A 21,460-nucleotide genomic window follows, 5' to 3' on the forward strand; every position below is an offset into this window, starting at 1 on the left:
AAAACAGCAATAGTGGAACAACAACGATCAATCATTGTTTTTTTTACGGACAACGTCACTCTTCTATGTACTAGGGCTTGATATAATTGTGTGTGTGTGATTATATATAATGGCATTCATAGTATTGTGTTTAAATTTAAGGGCTACACTCACTATTTTTGAAATGACGTCGTTTTAGATGTTAGGACTTAGTTGTTTCATAACCTTTCTTAAATAGATCATATCAGTTTCATTACGGACACATCAACTCCATTACGTTTCGTCAAAAAAATTGTATAAAAAAATTCATACGTCGTGCATTTTAAATAGTAAGAGATGGTGTTATATTTTCTAATATTGAGGGATGAAATTATCTCAAAAAAATTTAACAATTTATATGTCATTTTCTCTTTTATAAAATATTAGTGTAAATTACGAAAGAAAAACTTATACAAATTTGTAAAACAATTAAATTCACAATTACTATTTTAAAAGAATGAATATCAATATATCATTATAACGATAAAGTTCAAACCTAAATTCAAAGATCTCCCTACTAAATTATTTACAGTATTTTATAGGATTTAGTATGCATTGCCAGGTTTATGATTTTTACTACTTCCGGTTGATCAAAAAATTAACTATAAGAAAGGGGGAAACCGGAAAAAAGGAGCGAAAAATCGAAAATGGTAAGAGAGTTTCCGCGTAGCTAATTTTTAGTTTTTTACTCTTTTTTGAATTCCACCGGGACGACGTGAATTATCTAGGCGATAAAAAAAAAAAAAATAGTGCCATGATTTTTCATAGTTTCTGATTTCTAATCCCCATTCCTCCGCTTAAAAAAGTCAGTCTCCGATCAGAATAAAATTCCAATCCACTCCTCTTCAGCACAAAGCACCGCCAAACAAGTAACAACCACCACCGCATCCACACAATCAGTAGCTAGTTCCAAGTTCCAACCACCACACCTTACTCTATATACACACACACACTCTCTCTTTTTCTTTTTCATCGAGCTTCTATGTCTCACTCGCTTCTAGTATATAAACCATTAACCGCTCAGATCTCACTCGCTCTCCAGTGAACAACCATGAGAGTGGCGTTGAGCTAGATTATGCAGCCGAATCTTTTCCCCTTTGCAAGCGTTCTCGGGAATCCGTTCACACTCAATACCAGTAGCTTCAACACTGGTAATGGCGAAGTAAGCGAGGGGATCGATAGCTCTAGGGTTTTCTTCTTGCTCCCTTTCTTCTTGCTCTCTCAGGGAGGAGGAGCTATGGATCTCTCTAAAGTCGGCGAAAAGATCTTGAGTTCCGTTAGGTCCGCTAGGTCTCTCGGCTTGATCCCTTCCGTCTCCGATCGCCCCGAGGTAATCGATTCTGTCACTCGAAATTCACGTGGAGCTGAATTTGGTAATGCTTTATTGGTTTTGGTTCTGGATAATGTAGTGCGATTGGATTGTTGAACTGTGAGGAGGATTTGGTTATGGATATTGTTAGTTTGGGAATGTGATGATGCGTAAGTTCTGTTGCTTCTAATGTGTTTATATGTATGTAATGCAGAGTTTTGAATTTGGTAATAAACTGCGGGATTCTAATTTTGATGTTATGGCAGCACTGATTATAAGTCACTTTAAAATTTCGTGCATGAACTTGTGAGGTTAGGATGTAAAAGTTTGTAAGTGTGCTTCGGCATAGAAGTGCATGAGATCATGGATTTAAGTCGTGGTTGCATTGCATACGCATGGAGTCTTGTTCTAATTTGGATGACATTTGCATCCGCTCTCATATTTACTTGCAACTTGTTAGGAAATTTGTTCTAATATTGCAGTAGTTTGACTCTTTAGCGAGGATGAAGAGCTATTGTCCAGAAAGTTGATGGTTCTGAATTCTGGATAGCTTAGGTCTACTAATATTTTGATAATGTCTTAAGCCTACCAGTGAACCTAGCAGTGAATGCGCTCTGTAATTATGATGCTTTTCACATTTGCATTCTTGCTGGTAGTGTTCAGTTATTCAAACGAACGACTTCTTTTTTGATTTGTTTTCATGTTTTATAAATCTTGTTGAACAGGTTCCAGCTCGAGCTGCTGCTGCAGCTGCTGTAGCTCGTGCTCTTGCAGGATTACCTCCTCATCAGAGGTATAGTCTTTCATCAAGTTCAGAAGAACTGAGTTCAATATATGGTAGCAGACCAAATAGCCAAGTGGTGGAGGAACTAGAGGATGAATTTTATGAGGAGGTGCTGCTTGCATGTATCTATTTAGTTTTAATTTCATATTGATTTTTTCTTGCAACTTCCCTTGTGACAATGAAACTGTTGTTATATGGAGCTCATGTTGCTTAATCAGAAGAGAACTATTAAATGTGTCCATGTTTATTGGAAGATTGTACAATTATAAAAAAAACTTGTAGGAATTTCTGAGTATTTATCTGTTTCAAGAAAACTTGACATGGTTGTGAACACTAGAATTTAGAGCACGGCATTCTTCTTTGTAAGAATTAGTCTTGTAGCTTTAACCTAATGATATTACACTTCATGTTAGAAAAATTGGTAAAAATTGGTACCTGCAAACTTATCCCTCACTAATATATGATAGTCCTATTTAGAACCGAGCTTCTGCCAATGTGAATCCATATCCATTTGTAATTTCTGTTTGAGAATTTATTTCTTTTGATTCATGGCTTATTTGCAAAACCTTGTCTTTCTATTACCATCTTTACCTTTGCTTATAACTTCTCCTGTTGACATTATGACATACTGCTATTTATATAAGCTTTATACTTCACATATATACTGAATTACTGATGATGTAACAACTGAGCCTTGCCTCACTATTAAATGGTCAAGCAATTCCATAGTGTCTAAACCATGTCTATCTACAAACTATTAGGGAACAATAAATCATTCTTAGTAGTGTTGCCTCTAATTTTTTTTTTTTTGAAACATTGTTAGAGAAAACTGAAAAATTCAATGACATTAAATAATGCTAAAAATATTTTTTGTGGGGGGGGGGGGGTAAAAAGGCTATATAATTGTTTATTCTCATGTTTAATTGGATTATTCAAAATTTACCTGCATTTGTACATCATCACTACAAGGTGAGTGAGTTTTGTGCAAATGTCCACTAAAATATTTATATAAACTTCTATACAGGATTTTGACCCAATTAAGCATGTTCTAGAGCACACTCCAGCTGAAGATGACGAGCTTACATATTTAGAAAAACAGGTATAGTTCATGTTTTCCAATCCTGCTGTTTTGGGGTATGCTTAACTCTTTCTTATCTTTAAGGGGGGAATCGTTCTATGGGTCCTGTGTTATGTCATTCTTCTGTTCAACAAAAAATAAGGCATCCATCATATGATTATCAGCTCGCGGAAAATTGCTGTTTCATGATTATTGCGGTTTTTCTTAGTTTGGTTTCACTATCATGATTATTGTTATTATTCTCTGTGTGATTCTTGTTAGTCCATTGAGTTAGTTCCATTACATGTTATGAATTCCCCTAACAAGGTGCTTTGACCTCTTTCATATAGGCTGCCCTTAGATTAGCACAACTGGACAGAGTAGCAGAACGTTTATCTCGGCATGTTATGCAGCATCATGAAGTAATGGGTAAGATCAAGACTCGAGTTGAATTTAGAGAATTTGGTCACCTTCTATGTGCAAGTTATAGACTTGCAGTACATCAACCATGCATGACATAAATATTGTTTTGCATTTCTTTTCTGTTGTACACTCACATTTGCTTATTTTGGGGTTATTGGTTGTTGATTTTCCTGGGTATCGGATAGATTCTTGTATAAATAAGTCAATAGCTTGTTGGTTGACCAGATAATGTTTGAATCCTATTTCTATAATTAATGAGTTAATATATTTGGAAGTATGGCGTATCATTTCTGGTTTAAATAATCAACATTCTTTGTCTAAGTTCATTGACAAATTTTGAAGTTGGGTGCAAGCAATGCTAGTTCCGTCTTTGGATGATTTTGTTTATTGTGATTTTTTTGGCTAAGAAGCTGATACTTACTTTTGGTCAGTGAAGGGGATGGATTTGGTCAGAGAATTAGAAAAAGACTTGAGAATTGCAAATGTCATATGCATGGTAAGTATCATGACGGTGTCAGCAAATATTACTGTTGCTCTAATGCTCTCTATGTCCTTTACTCTATTTTTTTAATGGTTTGCAGAATGGAAGAAGACATTTGACCTCATCTATGAATGAGGTTTCAAGGGATCTCATTGTGAATTCACATTCAAAAAAGAAACAAGCACTTCTGGTATATTTCTCTCTTTTATAAAATGCTTGTGCTTAAATTTTCCCTATTTTCATGACATTGTTCTATGATGTACTGTCAAAACTGATTTTCATGTTATTCATGAATTGATTGTGGGGAAATAAATGTAATTTAGCCAAGGACACCTTTTCCTTGTGGGAGAAAAGAGAGGGGGGGGGGGTGGTGTTGGGTTGGGGTATGGAAGATGTATGTCCGTGCATTCATATAATATATGGTGATAACTTCTTGAATGCATGATTTTCCTTATAGGACGTTCTTCCAATCTTGAGTGAGCTTCAACGTGCGTTGGACATGCAAGTGACACTTGAATCTCTTGCGGAAGAAGGAAATTACTGCAAAGTAGGCTCTTATATACGTTTTAATATGGGGATTGCATATAATTAGTCCCAACTTACATCAAATGTTTGTTTCTTAGTTTCACGGACTTTATCCAATGTCTCTGTTGTTTATTTTTCTTATATTTGATTATTATGTAGGCATTTCAAGTCCTCTCTGAGTATTTGCAACTCTTGGATAGTTTGTCAGAGCTTTCAGTAATACAAGAGATGAGCCGGGGTGTGGAGGTGAATTTTAAATGACTATTAGGAAGAATTTGGCAAAGATAAATTGAGCAGTGATTTGTCCTTGAGATTCTCCTTATTTGTTAGAATTTGTGTAATTGAATAAATCACATTTACTTATGTATCTTTACATATTCCTGGTGACATTGTTACTATTTGTGTACTTGACTGTTATTCTTCATCTTCTTATCGATGTAGGTTTGGCTGGGAAAAACTTTACAGATGCTGGATGCTCTCTTATTGGGGGTATGTCAGCAATTCAAGGAAAATGGCTATATAACAGTGAGTTTCAATTTTCTCTCTCTCTCTCTCTCTCTCTCTCTCTCTCTCTCTCTCTCTCTCTCTCTCTCTCTCTCTCTCTCTCTCTCTCTCCACACCAGCACTCGATGTGTTTCAATGCTCTCCCATTTACCTTTTATGTTATGCGGTGATTCACAATTAGGCTATTGGAAACATATTGTAAATGAAATAACACTTAGATGTGATACAGGTAATAGATGCATATGCATTGATAGGGGATACTGCTGGTCTTGCTGAAAAGATACAGAGTTTCTTCATGCAAGAAGTTATATCAGAAACACACACTGTATTGAAGGCTATTGTGCTTGAGGTATGCGAGCATGTTTTCTAGCCTATTTTCTTTTTAGATAATCTGTATTAAGCAATTGTTTAGGAAGCATGATATTTTAATAGCATATTTTTCCCACTTGACAAGTGAATTAAATTTAGTGTGGAATTGTTGACATTTTGGTTGCTGAAGCTTACCGGTGTTGCTCTTAGTTTACATATTTTGGTCCTTTAAGACTCATTTAATCAGTATTTTTTGCAGGATGAGGAGGATGCTTCCCAAAATAGTAGGTACATTTCTCATCTGCAAGCATATTTACTCCCTTCTTAATCGCTCTTTGGTTCATATTACATTAGATTGACTGATATGTTAGTTTTTCAATTCCAGGCTCACTTACAGCGACCTATGCCTTCAAATACCTGAGTCTAAATTTAGGCAATGCTTGTTAAGAACATTGGCTGTACTATTTGACATTATGCGTTCATACCATGAAATTATGGATTTTCAGCTGGAGAGAGAGGTAAATTTATTTGTTCGTTAGAAGTAAACACATTTTCCCCATTTGTTGTGTTTTTTTTTTTTAATTCTACTTTAAGCTATCAAATATGTATGTATAAACTTCTGTCAAATTTGGCGTTTATTTATGTTTTCAAATTTCTTTGAGATGTTTGGAGGCTAAAAATCATTCTTGGATGTACTCTCTTGTTCTATGAACCAGTCAAGATTAAGAAATGATCTTAATATCTTATTCAACATATGAGTTGGATAACTTCTTGATTTGGTTTTGATGAGTTGAGCAAATCATCATTCTCTCACAGACTATTCTTTTCTCAACTCAAAAAATTTCAGTTTATGCATCCATCATTTGCTTGAGATTGGGAAGCAAGTTACTTTATGTCGTGTAAATTCATGATTAAAGGGTCTATAGTTGTCGATACATGCTATTTAGTTTAATGCATATGGTCAATATTAATATCAGGAGTCAGCAGCACAAACTTCAACTATGGCCCAGGAAGTTGATTCAGATGAAAGAAGCCGCAGCAATTGTGGGGAGGAACCTGCAACAAACAGTGAAGCTACTGGACCATCATACATTGATTCTCATGATCCCATAAATGAGGCTAGTAAGGAGGATATTGTGGCATCAAGCAGTGAATCCCCATGGTACCATCTTCGCAAAGAAGCTACAGCATTTGTTTCACAAACCCTTCAAAGAGGTCGCAAGAATTTGTGGCATCTCACTGCAAGTCGTATGTCAGTCTTACTTTCTTCTCCTGCAGCATGTTCTGCAAGTATTCACCAATTCTTGAGAAATTATGAAGATCTAAGTGTTTTCATTTTGGCTGGGGAAGCCTTTTGTGGAGTTGAAGCAGTTGAGTTCAGGCAGAAGTTGAAGGTCGTTTGTGAAAACTATTTCAACGCTTTTCATCGACAAAATGTGCATGTAAGTAACCCTATCGCTTTTCATTCTACATGGATGCTAGACTCACATTATATTGATTGCAATGTCTCATACAGTGCCTTAGAGCCTTGTATGATATGTAAAGTGCAGGTACAGTGTCATATGAAGTCTCCTGTTTCATATGCTTTCTAGCATCATATGTAATCTCTAAGTGGGTGATGTTGCAACTTTGAAGATGATTATGTTAACATCAATATTTTTCATTGTTATAAAATTTGAACTTATGTTGCATGTTTGGGCATTCTGGCACATCTTTTTTTGGTTCAGTATTCTAATGAATTTAATTGTGATATAAAATAACCAAAATTACAGAGATTTTTCATTTTTGTATTTCTCAATCTAAAAATGGTGACCTATACATTTTGTTCCACGATCTGTGGCGCTGCTGGTTTTCTGTAATGTATTCTTAAAATACCAGAATGCTCAGAATCCTATAAATTCTTCTGCTATAATTGTGTGGAGAATCATGAACATTTGCTAGTTTGATAAAGCTATTGCAAAGTAAATAACTTGTCACTTGCTATAAAATTAATTAATTCTACTTTTTGTTGAGGTACTCAATCTTGCAATGCTAATTAATTGGCTCTAAAGTTGTTAAATCTCTCAGGCTTGTTGAATTGCCCAGTTCTGTGCCTCATGGATGTGCATGTCTCCTTTACTATATATACAATAACATAGTCTTATACCACTAGGTGGAGTTGGCTACGTAGATCAAATGATGCTATAATGTTTCCATTGTTATATTTATGATTAAATTTGTTTTGTTACTTTTTTCTTTTTAGGCACTAAAAATGGTTTTAGATAAAGAGACTTGGCTAAAATTACCCCCAGATACAGTGCAACTAGTCAGCTTTGCTGGACTTACTGGTGATGGTGCACCGCTAATTTCTTTATCTGGTGGTAAATCACTTAATTCCGGTGCAATCCAGTCTGACAAATCAATGAACATGGTTCACACCAGTGCTAGAAGGAGTGGGTTCTCTAATTGGGTTAAAGGTGGAAACCCTTTTTTGCATAAGTTATCAGCCTCTAGAGAAGGTCATGGTTATTCCCAATCTAATGGATCAATACATAGTGAACTTGAGGGAGGTTCAAATAACTTTAATGGTGATAAAGAGTCACCTGGAAAGAATGATTCCAACAAGATGAATGGTGGCAATTCTGTTTCAGAAGATGAAAATGAGGATCTTCTTGCGGACTTTATTGATGAAGACAGTCAATTGCCAAGTCGTCGTTCTAAACCCCATCGAAGAGTTCCCTCTTCTCATGGTAATGATGCAGATAATACTACACAAACTGGATCTTCTTTGTGTCTTTTAAGGTGAATTGTTTTGCATTCTTGACTAGAAAACTAATTTTTGGCCTCCGTATACTTATGTTGTTTCAAGTATTTAACTGGATGTTCTATGTCTTGAACATTTCAGATCTATGGATAAATATGCAAGGCTTATGCAGAAGTTAGAAGTAATAAATGTTGAGTTCTTTAAGGTGGGTTTTAGTTTGCACCACTTTACCTTCCACCTCCTCCCGTTCCTCTTAAACTTACACATATAAACTTGATGGTACTTTATCTATTTATTTTTCTTTAAATGTTTTTTCCTGATTGAGTATATTGATGCAGGGAATGTGCCAATTGTTTGAAATTTTTTTCTATTTTATATATGAAATATTTGGTCAGCAAAACACTAATTCAAGTGGAAAAAGCTCAAGCAACTCTCTCAACTGTAAGTGGCATAGTGTATTACATACTTGCACATTGGTAGTGACATACAATTGAGCTATTGTAAATAGCAATTGACTTCAATTGTGGATGCAGATCGGTTGAAGACAGCCTTATCAAGAATAAGCCAAGATTGTGATGAGTGGATTAAGACCCACTCATCTTCACCATCATCTCTTGTACATGCAGAGTTGAAGCCTACGAGCCCTCCCAGCACAAATTTCAGTCACTCTTCGGCAACTTCTTTTGGTCTCCAGGTATTCATGTTAACTTATTCCGTGGCAAAGAAAAGTGACTCACATGTTCTAAAATAGAGGTTTTCACATAGCTAAAATCCACTGCTTTTCAACTTTTCAATTTTTTGTTATTTTTATTTATTTATTTGGTTATAATTTAGAAAATTCCATCTGTATAGTATGTGTAAACTATTATTTTCTGGAATTTGGCACAGAAAGTATTCTGGACTCAGATTTGGTTGAGCAGATCTTTTATTAATTTTTATTTGCAACTTGCATTATATACTCCATCATAAAACATTTTGTGGTTATTTCTTTGTTTATTGTCCAGGCTACACTTCAGGAGACATTTTATTTTCAGGAAATATATTTCCTCTCTTGCTTCATATTATTGTTTATATTGCAGTCTCTTGTGGCTTGTTTTATTTTTTTAGTTTAGATTTTAAAATATAGATGCATTGTAGTATAAGCACATGACCCTGTAAATTCTATTTTTCAGGAAAGATGTGTAGCTGTTGACACTATCTCTGTTGTTGCTCAAATATTGAATAGATCCAAAGCTCATCTCCAATCAATGCTATTGCGAAGTAATTCAACTGTACTTGAAGATTTCTTTGTGCATCTGGTAAGTGGAATCTTAATATCCATGTGATGGTTAAGCTATTCTGTAAATAGATATTGACAGATCTATTAACTTGATTCTGTCAAGTGTTATTAAAAAATTTGTATAATGACAATATGACATCAGTTAGAGATTTGCACATGCATACATATTAATCAAGGTTCAAGGTCCTGTAGAATTTCATTTTTGGATTGGATTGTTAGGATATAGTTTTGTCTGATTCTTTATCTTTATGTATCATAAGGTTGTGTTGGCTATTTTCTGATATGTTGAACTATGGATAACAATGATCTTTAATATATAATGGTTTCTTTAGGTGGATGCTGTACCTGATCTTGTAGAGCATGTTAATCGGACAACAGTTAGATTATTGCTGCACATTAATGGGTAAGACAAAAGTACATGAAGCTAGTTGTCTGCAAGGTTGCTTTGGACAGAGTGCTAATAAATATGATCATTCTGCAATTGAATTGACACAATAGTAGAATGATCATCTTTGAAGAGAACTTGAAACAGAATTGTATTTTTTTTTATATTTTGCATAAACTACTAAAATGAACTAATTACTCAAGAAATGTGTCCTGCTCTTGTAAACTACCAAAAAAAAAAAAAAGCGTGCGGAAAATACAATCTATATTGTATTTTTGGATTGTATAAAGATTTTAACGAATAAGGATTCCTTTTCTTTAAGTATATTTTTAAGGGCATATAACCATCTCAACTGTTAGTAAATGTTTGATGATAAGCTGGAGTGTCTTTGACATCATATTGAGCACTACTTATAGTGGGTATGAATGTATGATAGTTTACAGGGAAACAGGTTTCGACATGATTTTTGGGGTGAACTATTTATTTATTGCATGGCCATGGTAATTACTTTAAACTATAATTTCAGCTTTACAATTTTTAGCCAATTTCTTACAGGTATGTTGAGCGCGTCGCCAATGCTAAATGGGAGGTAAAAGAGCTTGGGATGGAGCATAATGGGTTCGTATTTTGCGATTATCTGAGTTCCAATTTTTCCTTTTTATTTTTCTTCTTATTTTTTTTAGTTTTATCTCTTTATATTATAATCTATTACATCAAGTCTAGCTAGTTGCTAATTTATACAAGAGATAAACAATTAATTACAGGTACTTGCAAAAGTTTATCTGCAATATTGGATCACTGATATTTTACAGTAGGAAAACATGGGGTTTTTGACTATGTGAAGAAATTAGGGAGACTAACGGTTTAGCAGCTATTAATTAATATTTTTTCAATTTAGGAAAACTATACTCTAGGATTTTAGTTCCACATGCTTGTATTGCTATTCAAGTCTAAGAATCTTTGCAGAATGTGTTTCATATCATCAGATTCTCATTGATATTTGAGTCTTGGGACCAGAGTGAGTAACTTTGAAAATTTAGATATGTTGGTGTCATTTAGCTTTAGTTATATTCAGACCCCTTTTTTCCTACATTTGTTCTGTCTTCTTCTCTTATAACTTAAGCTCTTGTATTGTAGGTATGTTGATTTGTTGCTGGGTGAATTTAAGCATTTTAAAACACGACTTGCTCATGGAGGACTTCGGAAAGAGGTATTCTTTTTTTATTATTAGTTACTCGTTATAGTGAGACATACTCTTCAAGTGTGTGGGACTTCGGAAAGAGGTATTCTTTTTTTATTATTAGTTACTCGTTATAGTGAGACATACTCTTCAAGTGTGTGTTAAACCCTTTCTGTTTAATTTGTTTGTTTATTTATCTCTCCTAGAAAAGAGGGGAAAAAGAGAAAAAGAAGGGGGGGGGGGGGGGAGGAAAAACAGAGGATAAGAATTGCTAGCATCAAGACTTGTTCAAAAATTATGCTTTGTGTATGTGTAGATTCAAGACCTATTATTGGATTATGGACTCGAAATCGTAGCAGAAACTCTTGTTGAAGGACTTTCACGGGTGAAGAGATGTAGTGACGAAGGAAGAGCTCTAATGTCATTGGATCTGCAGGTTGTTTCTGAGCTGTAATAAAATTTTTACAGTGCTTTAAATAGATTGGATTTGGAGCTTGTTTGGTAGAGTATTACTCCTTTCATTTCATTTCAATCATCATCATCCCCGTCCACTAGCAAGTCTCTTAAGATTTCAGCATCTACTGTAGGAAATTAGACCCACAGATACTGCTTACCCTGTTGAAATTATGAGATTATACATTGAAAAGGCGTATATGAATCTGTTACTGTGATATTGCAGGATGTTTTGATATTTTTATTTCATGATTTTTTCCTTCTCTGATAGATTAGGGTTCCCGTATTATTATAAATAAGAGTATTGTCTTGTGCAATTTTTATGATTTCTTAATGTGTTTTAAAACCTTTAAAAAATTGTAATTTGATGGATGCAGTAATAATCTATTCTTAGAAGAAATGAATTTCTTATGAAATAAAAATTCTTATGTGATGCAGCCAATGATCAATATATTGATGAATCTTCTTGCTCATTAAGTAATTCTTCTAAAAGTTATGTTGGTCTTTGTTTTTTGTCTTTCTTCCAGGTTTTGATCAATGGCTTACAGCATTTTGTGTCGTTTAATGTGAGGCCCAAGTTACAAATGGTTGAAACTTTCATTAAGGTAAGTAACAACTTATCCACTGTATTGTTTCTAAATACAGGTGAGTTTTGGTCACTTGGGTAGCATTAGTTGGATCGTGTTGCTACCTTGATCAGTTGCAATATTCAGTCTTATTCTATGCAATCAACATTTATTGGTTATTCATGGACATATTTTCTTGGACTTCAAACCAGGCTTATTACCTGCCAGAGACAGAATATGTACATTGGGCACGTGCACATCCAGTAAGAACAGCACCTTTCTACAGTTCTACTACCATGCATTATCTTTATTGCCGATGTGTTTTAAGAAAGCATCCTTTCCTTGCAGGAATACACTAAAAGCCAGATTGTTGGGTTGATCAACCTTGTTGCCACTATGAAAGGTTGGAAGAGGAAAACGAGGTTGGAAGTACTGGAAAAGATTGAATGAGAGTTGCCGTCTTAGTTGCTTCTTGTTGCGTATGAGGTCAGGCATACAGAATCTCTTGCTTCTTCCGTTTCGCCCACACCTTCCATTTTTGGCAGAGCTCTTTGTAAAGGTATTGTATATCAATCGCACGATACTTTATCCCCTATTAATTATGAAGTGTCTTTCCCAAATCTGTGCTTATTCTGGTTTGCTGTAGATAGTCCTTTGAAAATTAACATGTAATTGTACAATAATGTTAATCACATAAAAGTCTCGTATAATTCTTCTTGTTGGCCCTCTGTATTTTCCTAACTCTTTAATGCGTCAATATATATGGTGTAATATTTTATTTGAATTGCTTGAATGAAAAGTTATGTACCTTGAACTTTACTCAAATAAAAAAAATTGTAATATTTGTTTTTTGAGATTTTTCGTAATTACGTCAGTATAGCAGACTTCGTATTCAACCATCAATATTCATTAGCATTTGGTTGTCGGTGGGGTAATTTTCCATCGGAGACTGATAATTATTAGCTAGCAACGCGTCAACCCTCTTCCTATCGCTTACGGATGTACTATAAATAATTAAAATATAAATTTAATTTCAGTTCAATATTAGTGTTGTAGAGTTTTATACAAGAGTAATGTTATACGCATAATTTTTTTTTCTCAATCATGTTAGTCTAATATTAAAACAAATTATTTTATCACTGTTATTCATTCATTTAATTATATTTTATTGTTTAATTTGATTGAATTTAATTGGCAAAAAGATTAGTACGTGAAATATTTCTCAATAAATATATTTAATCATGACTTTATATTATTGCATCTGTTTTCATTAGAGTTTTATAGCTTCATTATTTTGTATTCATTCTCTTATATCTATAACCATACAAATATATTACTTGATACCAGTACTGAAGATATTATCAAGCGACGCTGATAAAGACATGATTTAAAATCTCCAAATTAGATTTACGAGCAACCTCGTTGACCACAATCTCTTGGTTATTTCTTTCACGTTAAAACTGCTTACAAATATAAGCATCATGTCGCATAATTGGGGCGGTACATATCTAAATGGAAAGTCTCATGCCATTGATTTAATATAATTTATTCAATAAATAACTATGATAAGTATATATTAAAATTAGTCACTAAGATAGAATATAACATTAGAATATGAAGTATATATTAATAATAAATTAAATTATACATATACGTATAAATACGTGATAATTAATTTTAATAGTTAATTTTGGTATGAAAATAGCATTTTTGTTAATCAAAATAGTAATGTTGTCGTCAACTGTAACTGAGACTTATTGGCTTCTCAGCTACCAGCTCTTAAACGTGAGGGATCTGGCACATCCTAACTAGTAACTAGCACTTTAGATTTAAAAATAATAAACAATAAAATATAAGATTATCCCAGGTTAATTAATTGCTAAAGATAACTCACCGATCCTATGATAATTTGTTAACAAAAGTGCATTTGTGGATTTAAATGAAAAAGCACAAAATATCAAAATAATTTGTTATACCATGTGACTGCTGCTAAGGCTAATCATGACTTCATGTTCATTATATGGCTAGTGAATCTTTTAATCACATGGTTTAGCTATCATGCCATCAACACTAAGCTTTAAACTTTTGCAGGTTACATACCTGTATAACATTTTTATACCGCTATAATTTTTTTATCGCATTTTTAGACTGCTTAATTGTTTTTATTATATACCTTCAACTTTCTGTCTGAAAAATGTTCTAATTACTTTTTGTGCCTATAACAGATGAGCTTTGGAGTTCAATGTTATAAACTTATAATAGCGAATTTGAATACCATATATGGTTGAACATGGCTTTAATCTGTAGTTATATTAACCATTCAGCTCATAAAATCACGTTCTTACAACATATTTCCGTCTCTAAATTACTTTTAAAAACCGAAGCTTCAAGTGACCCTCGCTTTTTTATTTTTCTATGTTTTGGCTCTCAGCACCAAACAAGTTGTCGCAAACATGGTACCTTTTGTCATTATACATTGAAAACCATCTCGATCGATAATCAAATCTTAGAAGCAACGATGAAGTTTTTAAAAAAACGATGTCAATTCCTATTTAAATTCCAAAGCAAGCAAAGGATTTTATCAATGCCCTACAACGTGTTAAGTCTAGCTATGTTTAACTTCAGGTAGAGACTCACGTGCAGATGTTTTCATGTGAATTTGTTAGTAACTTCATGTTATGTAAGGAATCTTTCTGGTGTTATAAATATCTAACTTCATGAACAGAATAAAGTAGAAATCCATAAATGTTTGAACAATAATCGCTGCATGTCAGTAGTGTGTCTGAAAATAAATATAAATAACATGTTTTGTTTTTTATCCAGAGCCAACCAAAAGAATTATATTTCTCATTGATCATTCATAATCAGAAAACAAAGACATGAATGTCCAAAACTTTGAAGGAAAAGAGAAAGAATGACATTGTAATTGAAAAATCAATAAATAGCATCCCTATATATATAGCTCTTCCATTCATCTGGTCATTGCTATTCTCTGCTCTGTTTTGTTCTGTTCTAGTTTGATTGTTGGCTCTTCCTTTCTTGCTTCATCATCATTTTCTTTCTTTTTTCTTGTACGCTTTATTATTGTACAAATAATAATTATACTCTTATTTAATTATTTTCTTTTTTCTTCTATGGTTAACTTCAAGCTGCTGGTGACTGTGTAATTGCACTCACCATGTCTAGTGCCACGCATGGCTGATCAGTGGGCACCTACACCAGAAAGCAAACAAGTTAATTAAGGTAGCTTTTAGTAGAGAGACAGAGACTGAAAGATTGAGACTGAGAGAAAGAGACTAAGAGACAGAGACCGAAATAAATTTCAATATTCTGTTTGGTGTAAAGTGAGAGACAGAAATTGAAACAAGAATAAAACTCTAATTTAATTTGCACAAAGGATAAAATTAGAATTAATTAATTGAAATGAGGATATTTTTGGTATAAAATGTTATTAAAATTTTAATCTCCGTCTCTAAAAATTTCAGTCTCATGTGTTCCTACTTTTTGGAGGTACTGAAATACTGAAATTTTAGGGACAAAGACAGAAATTTTAGTACCAGTCTCTGAGCCAACAAACATGATACTGTCTCAGTCTCTCAGTCTCTGTTCTAATACCTCAAAACAAACGCTACCTAAGAGTCTCAATGTAAATAGTTTAAATATTTAAATTTCTTTAATATTCATGTTTAATTAAAATAAATATTTAAAATAGAAAATGTTTTGTAGGCTTCCCAAATATGCTCTTACACATGGAGTTGCACCCTACAATTCTTAAAATATTAAATATTTGTAAAATTGTGTATCTTAATAAAATACAATAGTCTCAGTAAACATATATTTAAATAGAGTTGAATTATGGAGTCAACTTCTTTCACTTAATTTTTTGAAATAATGTTTTATCTTAAATTTTTAAATTCTCTAAAAAAAATTAAAAATAATTTTACAGTAAAAAATTAACTAATTAAAAAATAATTTCCTATATTTCTTCTTTAAATAGGCATGTGGTTGACGAATATTATGATCCATTACATATCATTTCGTACATTTTTCTCTTGGATATATTTGTCATTCCAGTATCATTACGCCATCATTTCTTATGTTATTTTCAGTACCTTCCACTAAGATCCACATCAAGATTCAAAGGATGATTTTTTTTTTTTTTTTTTGAAAAGTTTAGGGCCAGCAACTTTTATGTTTTTTGACCAGCACTCAACCATCAAAACAAAAGTGAGTGATCTCTCACCATTAGATGTAATTTCACACCATTAAAAATACTATTGATGGCCAATTGATGGTTACAAAACATCAAAATTACTGGCCCCCTAGCATTCCTCTTTTATTCCGGATAAAGAAAATCAGAAAAGTGATCCTAAATTAATTATTTTAAATTTTAACAAGACACTCGTTTTTGTTCTATATATCACATGAGGAATAGATAAACTCCAATATGCTAGTTGTCATACACATGAGAATTCATCGGATCTTGTAATATGCCATTTAATTTTATTGTCTTGAAAAATGCAATTCTAAAATGATTCCCACTAATTATTGGGTTTTATTCTCTTTAGTGGAAATTATTTAGTGGCTTAGCTTCATACGAAAGAATCCAAATAAGTAGAAAGAATAATGAGTAATAATTTTTTTTTTTTTACCAAAGATAGGAGACTCAAACTCGCAACCTCTTAATTGAGTATGGGGAGACTATGTCATTTGAGCTATAACTCATTGGCGAATAATGAGTAATAATCTTGTAAATGCAAAAACTCTTAAACAAAAGGTTCATAAATGTTCATAATTTATTCACATCACATAAACACATAATACAAATTAAAAAAAATAAATATATGATACAATTAAAAAAAAAAAATTGGTTGTGGTTATATTATCCATCACTATTAATAGATAACGGGGAGGGATGAAGCACACGGCAAGTTAATATTGCCAAATTAAAAAGGCATGCATATAATATAAGATAGGTGTTAGATGTTGACTTACAAAATGGCCAGCTCCAAGGATCCAATAGAAGTGTAGGTTTTTGTATGACTTAACAAATCCTTTGGTTGTTTTGTCACTTCCACAGTAGAGTGGTGTTCTCTCTTTATTCAAGAAATTTTGAAGCCCTTCCCACCTATATTAGTAACAAATATAAACCATACAATAAAATAATGAATAAGCATTATTGATTTTTTTTTCACTAATCTTTAAAAGGTATAAATTAAGAGGGATATAAATTATAATAGATGCATACTTGAGTTTCCTAACCCAAGCTTCGGTCCCTTTGGTTGCACAAATCAGATCAACCTATAATATAATCACAATTAAAGCAAAATAATAGTCATCTAATTCCTATTCCAAAATCTAGAACTCAAGATTTTTAATTAGCAAGAATGAAGTGTTGTGGACATTAAAAGAAGTATTACCTGTCCATTGTAGATGGTCACATTGACCCCTTTAGCCAGAAGTTGGTCAACCTAACCAAAAAAAAAAAAAAACAATTAGTTGGTTTGACATTTATATAATTATAATTATAGTAATTATTTGCTGACCTCATTAATTCTTGGCTTCATGAAATCGGATTCAAGATTGGTGAAAACACCATCAGACTGTCCTCCCCACCTGTCAGGTCACCACAGTATCTGTGTCATCAAACCCTTCCAATAAAATGGAACTGTGCATAAGCTTTTCTTTTTCTTTTTCTTTTTCTTTTTCATTTTGAAGTCCTTCTATTCCTATTATTTTAACATTACTTTTTCGGACTTCAAATCATGTCCAAATAATTGATCATTTTAATCAGTATTTCAGTATATATATATATATAGATGAGGGTGTTGAGATAATGATGTTAAAAATATTTTTTTAAGATATTTTTTAATAATTAAAATTTAATATATATAATTGATTAAATTATGTTATTTTTTATAAAAATAATATTAATTTATAACAATTTAAAATTTAATTTATTATTTTTTTGGTCAAATTAATTTATTTGGTTTAATTTTAATAAAAATAACACAGTTTAATTGATTATATATATTAAATTTTAATTATTAAAAAATATTTTAAACATCTTTATTTATATATATATATATATATAATTCTATTTATTTAAGTGAATATGCTTATAACTAACAATAAAAAAAAAGTAACATTTATTAACTATTATATTATTTATCTTACACTTATTATATTTACCGAAAATGCATGTAAACATTTCTTTTTTATGTCAACAAAACTATGATGTTTTGACACCAAAAACAAAACTATGATATTTAGATTTATAATAAGAAATTTGATAATATTTTAATAATTGAAAATTATTTAATAATTTAACATAACTAAACAACTTAACATAATATATATTAACATCTAAATTACTATCTCCATACAAATAATTAATTGCACTTACGTAACGTTTTGGGGGATGATCTTCAATTTCTTCTTGATGACCCCATTAAGTAAAGTGTCAAGATCATTGCCACCACCGGGATATAAAGATGAGGAAGAACTCAACCTCATTGAAGTCAGATATTTTGAGTATCTATTCATAGAAAATTCCCTAAATAACCCCAACTCCATTGCTGACGATAACGCTACTGAATCACTTCCAGCATCCACTAGGAAATTGTAAAAATCCTGCCGTACGCTTAATTTATTAATTAAATGAAATGAATTCTTCTAGAAGGTGATAATGAATTTTTAATATTATATTATGGTAGGTACCACACTGTTACTGTTTTGGCTAATAACAGACTCAAGTTCACTCCATGAGTTGGTTGCATCAACAAATTTACCCTCCTCAATTTGTTGCTTGATCTTCTCAGCCACACTGATTTCGTTTCATATTTTCATCCAAACATTAATGTATATACAACAATACGCCATAAATAAAATATACCTAAACTCCTAATATCTTTTTTCTAAAGGGTAATGCTAGGGAGACAAAAAAAAACAGTCAGAACTTGTCTTATTTAGTATTCATTAATTGTCGCAACAATTAATGAATATTAAATAAGACAAGTTATGACTGTTTTTGGCTGATTTTCTTTGGCTACCAAATATTTCCGTTTCTGAAATACCTGAGTTTTTAATTAAAATAAATTATCAAATTAATTACTCATATTATATGTTTAAATATAGAATACATATTAAAATATATAAAAAATATATTCATACATAAATACATAATAATTCATTTAATAGCTAAATTTTAGTGCATATATAGTATTTTTATTACGGAAAAATATCGAAATATCTCAACAAAAAATAGTTATTTTTTTCATTTGTTATCTAAAAAGCCTATAAATATTTAATTTCGATTAAAAATTTATAAATCCAAGCAAACAAATTAAAAAAAATAAAAAAGCCTATTTATCTTTGAATTTACCTGTTAGATTTTTGTAGCCCATTGTCATCAAGGCGTGAAAGGTCTTTAAGCAGAGGGCCCCATGAGAACTACAATATATGAATGTGAATAAAGTAGTTAACTTCAACCAACAAAAACACATGGATGATGAACTATAATTATTCTATTTGATTTTATTTTATTTGATTAGATTATTTCATACCACAAAATCTTCTGGGGAGATCCAACTATCACCTAATGCCACACCTCCAAGTGTGAGGTTGAGTCTTTTTTCTTCAATGGCTTTAGTGGTGGATAATCCAAGCGTCACAGCAAATTTGCCACCATATGATTCTGCCACAATGTAAAGAGGGCTCTTTTTGAGGCTCTCATTTCTGTTAAATAACTCAATTAACAATGTTGTTAAATCTGTCGCTGCTTCATCATCTGTTTTCACAAACAAACTCTTATCCTCCACAAAACTGTACCCTGTTCCAACCGGATTATCCTATATCAAAAAACAAAAAAAATAAAATTGTTGTCATAATTTGATTATTATTGTTTCACTAGTTATTCACCACTTACCACAAACAATAGATCTGCTTTTTTGAGCCATGTTGAGTTTCTTGGCTTCAAATCAGTATCTAATGGACCAACCTCTTCAAAGTTTCCAATTCCAACTCCTGAAGCACCCTATTCATTAAAATGTTTTAACAATTATATATTACTATTCACAATATTTCAATCTAATAAAACCATAACATATATATATATATAAGTAGTTATTACAGGTCCTCCTTGCAACCACAGAATAATTGGCCATGGTTTTGATGGATCTTCCACTCTATAAGGACTCTTGTAAAGCCACCAGAACATGTGAGCTTCTGTAATATAATAATAAAAAAATTACAAATTCAATTATTAATTTGGAGATGATGAGAGAGTATGGAATGAATTTAAGAATTTGTGGACTTACTTGGTCTTACTTCTACATAGCCCCATTCCTCTGATCCATCTTGGTTACTCTTAATTCCAATTCCTCCATGAAAGAGAAGAGCAAAGAATAGGAGAAGAAGAAGCTTAGCCATTTGGAGAATAAAGGTGGGAAAAAAAGTGATTGAGATAATAAAAGGATATATAAAAGGGTACCTATATATATATATGGACAGAGTGGTTGAGTCAAAATATTGTGTCAGTAAGGAAGACAAAAGATGAGTCAAGCAAGTAGGTTATTTGTTCTGTTCTTTAAGGTAAAGGGTATCCTTAAAAGCAAGGTAACTAGTTACTGCAAACACACACACACACACACTCATAACACAACCTGAATCCATGAACAACAACAAACCCAACCACACTAACTTACTTTGTGTCTTGTTTCACTATCATCATAAATCATTGTCTTTTTCTCGAGAGAAGTTATTTAGTCTTATATTGTAATTATGGCTAAAAAATTTTGATATGTAAGAAAAATGAGTAATATACTTTAACATGGTAATTTTTTGTGTTTTTTAAAATTGTAAGAGTATACAAATCGAACCCTCCAATTTGTATTTAAAAAATTGAAAAAAATTCAGAGTACACAAATCGGACCTTATGTTAAAAAAATTGAAAAAACTCAGAGGACACAACTCGGACCATTCGAGTTCTTTGGTCATGAAATTTTACTTCACAAATCGCATGGTCCGATTTACAGTTGATGGAATGGAATTCGAACCATCCGTTTTTCTTGTTTTGGGTAATTTTTTTTCATATTTTGAGGGACACAACTCGCAGGGTTCGAATTTTGCTTCCTCTGATCCCACAACGAGGTGAAGCACCCCTCCTCTCCATACGCGAGTCCAACACTTTCTTTGCTTCCATATTCAAATTAAAAAGCGTGTAATTATCATCTTGTTTTCTCTCTCTTTCTAGTAAATTAAATGAGAGAAAATGTCACAAATTATACTGTAGAAAGAGAAAATATAACTTATGAATGTTAGATGATAATGTATAATTTATTAAAGAGAGAGAAAATTCACATTTATTTTTTACTAAACTTATTGTCTTATTAATATGGGGATGGTTGAAGAGATATGGATGCTTATTAATTTTTTCCAAGTCCA

At 32.2% G+C, this 21,460-nt stretch overlaps 2 protein-coding genes across 5 annotated transcripts; one reads left to right on the plus strand and one right to left on the minus strand.

Moving 5' to 3' along the window:
- Positions 1–651: 651 nt before the first annotated feature.
- LOC107629287 (coiled-coil protein) lies at positions 652–12,800 on the plus strand. Of its 4 annotated transcripts, none has more exons than XM_016332036.3 (25): positions 652–1,348; positions 2,053–2,220; positions 3,136–3,210; positions 3,519–3,597; positions 4,023–4,087; positions 4,173–4,262; positions 4,530–4,619; positions 4,757–4,843; positions 5,039–5,122; positions 5,331–5,450; positions 5,670–5,698; positions 5,796–5,928; positions 6,388–6,852; positions 7,653–8,191; positions 8,295–8,358; positions 8,492–8,594; positions 8,687–8,847; positions 9,326–9,451; positions 9,765–9,835; positions 10,373–10,435; positions 10,955–11,027; positions 11,314–11,433; positions 11,978–12,055; positions 12,229–12,279; positions 12,365–12,800. In XM_016332036.3, exons 1-25 carry the CDS (start codon positions 1,094–1,096, stop codon positions 12,464–12,466), a joined length of 3,291 nt encoding a protein of 1,096 aa, XP_016187522.1. In that variant the 5' UTR covers positions 652–1,093; the 3' UTR covers positions 12,467–12,800. The 4 variants fall into 4 exon arrangements, with proteins under 4 accessions (XP_016187522.1, XP_016187523.1, XP_088365891.1 ...); XM_016332037.3 differs by having other exon boundaries at positions 654–1,348; positions 4,028–4,087; XM_088509765.1 differs by lacking the exon at positions 5,670–5,698 and having other exon boundaries at positions 654–1,348; positions 5,331–5,462; positions 5,782–5,928.
- A 2,022-nt stretch (positions 12,801–14,822) lies between these two features.
- SCPL51 (serine carboxypeptidase-like 51) lies at positions 14,823–20,766 on the minus strand. The gene is made up of 12 exons (XM_088509767.1): positions 20,335–20,766; positions 20,148–20,242; positions 19,944–20,051; positions 19,582–19,866; positions 19,401–19,468; positions 18,737–18,842; positions 18,423–18,649; positions 17,563–17,632; positions 17,437–17,487; positions 17,265–17,317; positions 17,012–17,144; positions 14,823–15,229 (listed from the first exon to the last, which is right to left on the minus strand). Exons 1-12 carry the CDS (start codon positions 20,444–20,446, stop codon positions 15,161–15,163), a joined length of 1,377 nt encoding a protein of 458 aa, XP_088365893.1. The 5' UTR covers positions 20,447–20,766; the 3' UTR covers positions 14,823–15,160.
- Positions 20,767–21,460: the final 694 nt, after the last annotated feature.

Source organism: Arachis ipaensis, chromosome B3 (assembly GCF_059453495.1).
Source record: "Arachis ipaensis isolate K30076 ecotype BB chromosome B3, ASM5945349v1, whole genome shotgun sequence".
In the NCBI taxonomy this organism is placed as follows: Eukaryota; Viridiplantae; Streptophyta; class Magnoliopsida; order Fabales; family Fabaceae; genus Arachis; species Arachis ipaensis.

Coding starts and splice junctions, on each gene's coding strand:
- LOC107629287 (XM_016332036.3), top strand. CDS start 1,094: ATGCAGCCGAATCTTTTCCCCTTTGCAAGCGTTCTCGGGAATCCGTTC. Junction 8,848..9,325: donor CAACTTCTTTTGGTCTCCAG/GTATTCATGTTA, acceptor TCTATTTTTCAG/GAAAGATGTGTAGCTGTTGA. Junction 9,452..9,764: donor AAGATTTCTTTGTGCATCTG/GTAAGTGGAATC, acceptor TGGTTTCTTTAG/GTGGATGCTGTACCTGATCT.
- SCPL51 (XM_088509767.1), bottom strand. CDS start 20,446: ATGGCTAAGCTTCTTCTTCTCCTATTCTTTGCTCTTCTCTTTCATGGA. Junction 19,469..19,581: donor TCTCCCCAGAAGATTTTGTG/GTATGAAATAAT, acceptor CATATATTGTAG/TTCTCATGGGGCCCTCTGCT. Junction 17,633..18,422: donor ATCATCCCCCAAAACGTTAC/GTAAGTGCAATT, acceptor GTGACCTGACAG/GTGGGGAGGACAGTCTGATG.